Source organism: Macadamia integrifolia, chromosome 5 (assembly GCF_013358625.1).
Source record: "Macadamia integrifolia cultivar HAES 741 chromosome 5, SCU_Mint_v3, whole genome shotgun sequence".
Lineage (NCBI taxonomy): Eukaryota > Viridiplantae > Streptophyta > Magnoliopsida > Proteales > Proteaceae > Macadamia > Macadamia integrifolia.
The window spans coordinates 20896905-20898648 of NC_056561.1; the positions used below are offsets into that span (position 1 = coordinate 20896905).

Here is a 1744-nt window from a genome sequence, read left to right on the forward strand (position 1 = left end):
TTTCACCGATTTGAAACCATGGCTTGGTTTCATATGAATAAAGTTGAGATCAACATATCACAGTGAGAGTATAGAGATGTATGGATGGGTTAGGGTAAGAGGGGACAAGAGGCATATAAAGGGTTATGGATTGCAGAAAAAAATGTGCAATCGGGTGTAGGATTTTAGGCAAAGAAAAATGGTTGAGGCTTTGAGGGGAGTGGGCTTTAGGGTTGCAACAGAGAAAATGGTTGGATTACCAAGGGTAGCGAGGAGGTGATTGGTGGTTTCAAAGAGGGATTTACAAGGGAGTGCTTCAGGTGGGGAATCATGAAGATAGGAGTGGGGGGCTCATGGTGGTTTTGGCTTTCAAGGTTGTAATGGAGGTGTTGGATCCGGCGGACGACTTGGTGGTGGTGGATTCATAAGCAGAGATGTGCAGGTGACAGTGGTCAGAGGGGGTGTAGGTGCACGATAAGGGCAGGGTTGCAAGGGGCAGCATCAGAGCAAAGGTGGAGGGTCCTTCAGGTTGCATGGATGTTGAAGCAAACTGGGTTTATGGAGTTCAGATATGTGAGTCAAGCTCGAGGAGAGTTGCGAGGAGTGGATTTTTAGGGAAAGACGAGACGTGGGGAAGGTGTTTCCTATGGTAGAGGTAATTTTGAGCTTTCAAGGAGGGAATTGGCAGCAAATTGTATCAGACGTGTCATACAATTGCATCTTATCACTCCAACTCATTCCTTTAAATTGTACCTCATCTCTCCATCTCATTCCCATATCTGTTTCTGTAATTTAGGAAGACAGTAAACCATATTTTCTTTCTAGTATAGTTGATTAGCTTTGACCAAGGAGAGATTTCATCTATTCTTTTGTATATAAATCAACTAATTCTCAATAGAAAGTATCCACATTTGATCACAATCTCCACAACTTTACATGGTATCAGTGCATATCATTTTTTTAAAAAATTTCCCTCCCACCTTCATTATCCCACGATGGCTTTCACTGCCTCTACACAGTATTATCGATGGTGTCATAAACTCAGACAACCCAGGGATGAATCTTGCTAGTCACCCTCTGACCAGCAACAACTATACAACTTGGCGCCGCACCATGACCATGGCTTTCTCTGTTAAAAACAAATTGGGTTTTGTGGATGACAACACGCTAACCAAACCTGACACCACCGACCCAACATATGTTGTATGGAACCATGTGAACAATATGGTTTTGTCATGGCTACTACTTAAGTCCATGCACTATGACCTTGCTGCCTCTATTCTATATGCTGAATTGGCTACTGCCGTATGGAAGGATCTCCATGATCATTTATCCCCTTCCAACGGTCTGCGAATCTTCTTGCTGGAAAGGACCGTTGCTACATTGCAACAACACAATGATTCTATTGCCACATATTACAATGCCTTGAAGAGCTACTGGGATGAACTCGCCACCTGCAATCCTATCCTTTCTTGCACTTGTGGCAAATATCGAACTTTTTCAACCCATTACTAGAATCGACAATTGATATCATTCTTAATGGATTTGAATGATGTTAATGCCCAATACGCAATCAGATTCTTCTTCAAGATCCCTTATTGAGTCTAGGCCATGCCTACTCTCTCATCCTCCAGGATGAGTCTCAACGCCTTCTGCAACAACCAACCACAAATGAAAGTTCTGCCTTACTTGTACCTCCATCCGAAGGAGACATACATGCCGGCTCTATCAATTCTGCTACTAGGCCAAGATCAAATGATCAGCA

At 43.1% G+C, this 1744-nt stretch overlaps 1 protein-coding gene across 1 annotated transcript; it reads left to right on the forward strand.

Annotated features, from left to right (window-relative positions):
- The first annotated feature begins 1098 nt into the window (after nt 1-1098).
- Nucleotides 1099-1494, forward strand: LOC122077950. The gene has a single exon (XM_042643836.1). It carries the CDS (start codon nt 1099-1101, stop codon nt 1492-1494), a length of 396 nt encoding a protein of 131 aa, XP_042499770.1.
- The last annotated feature ends 250 nt before the right edge of the window (nt 1495-1744 follow it).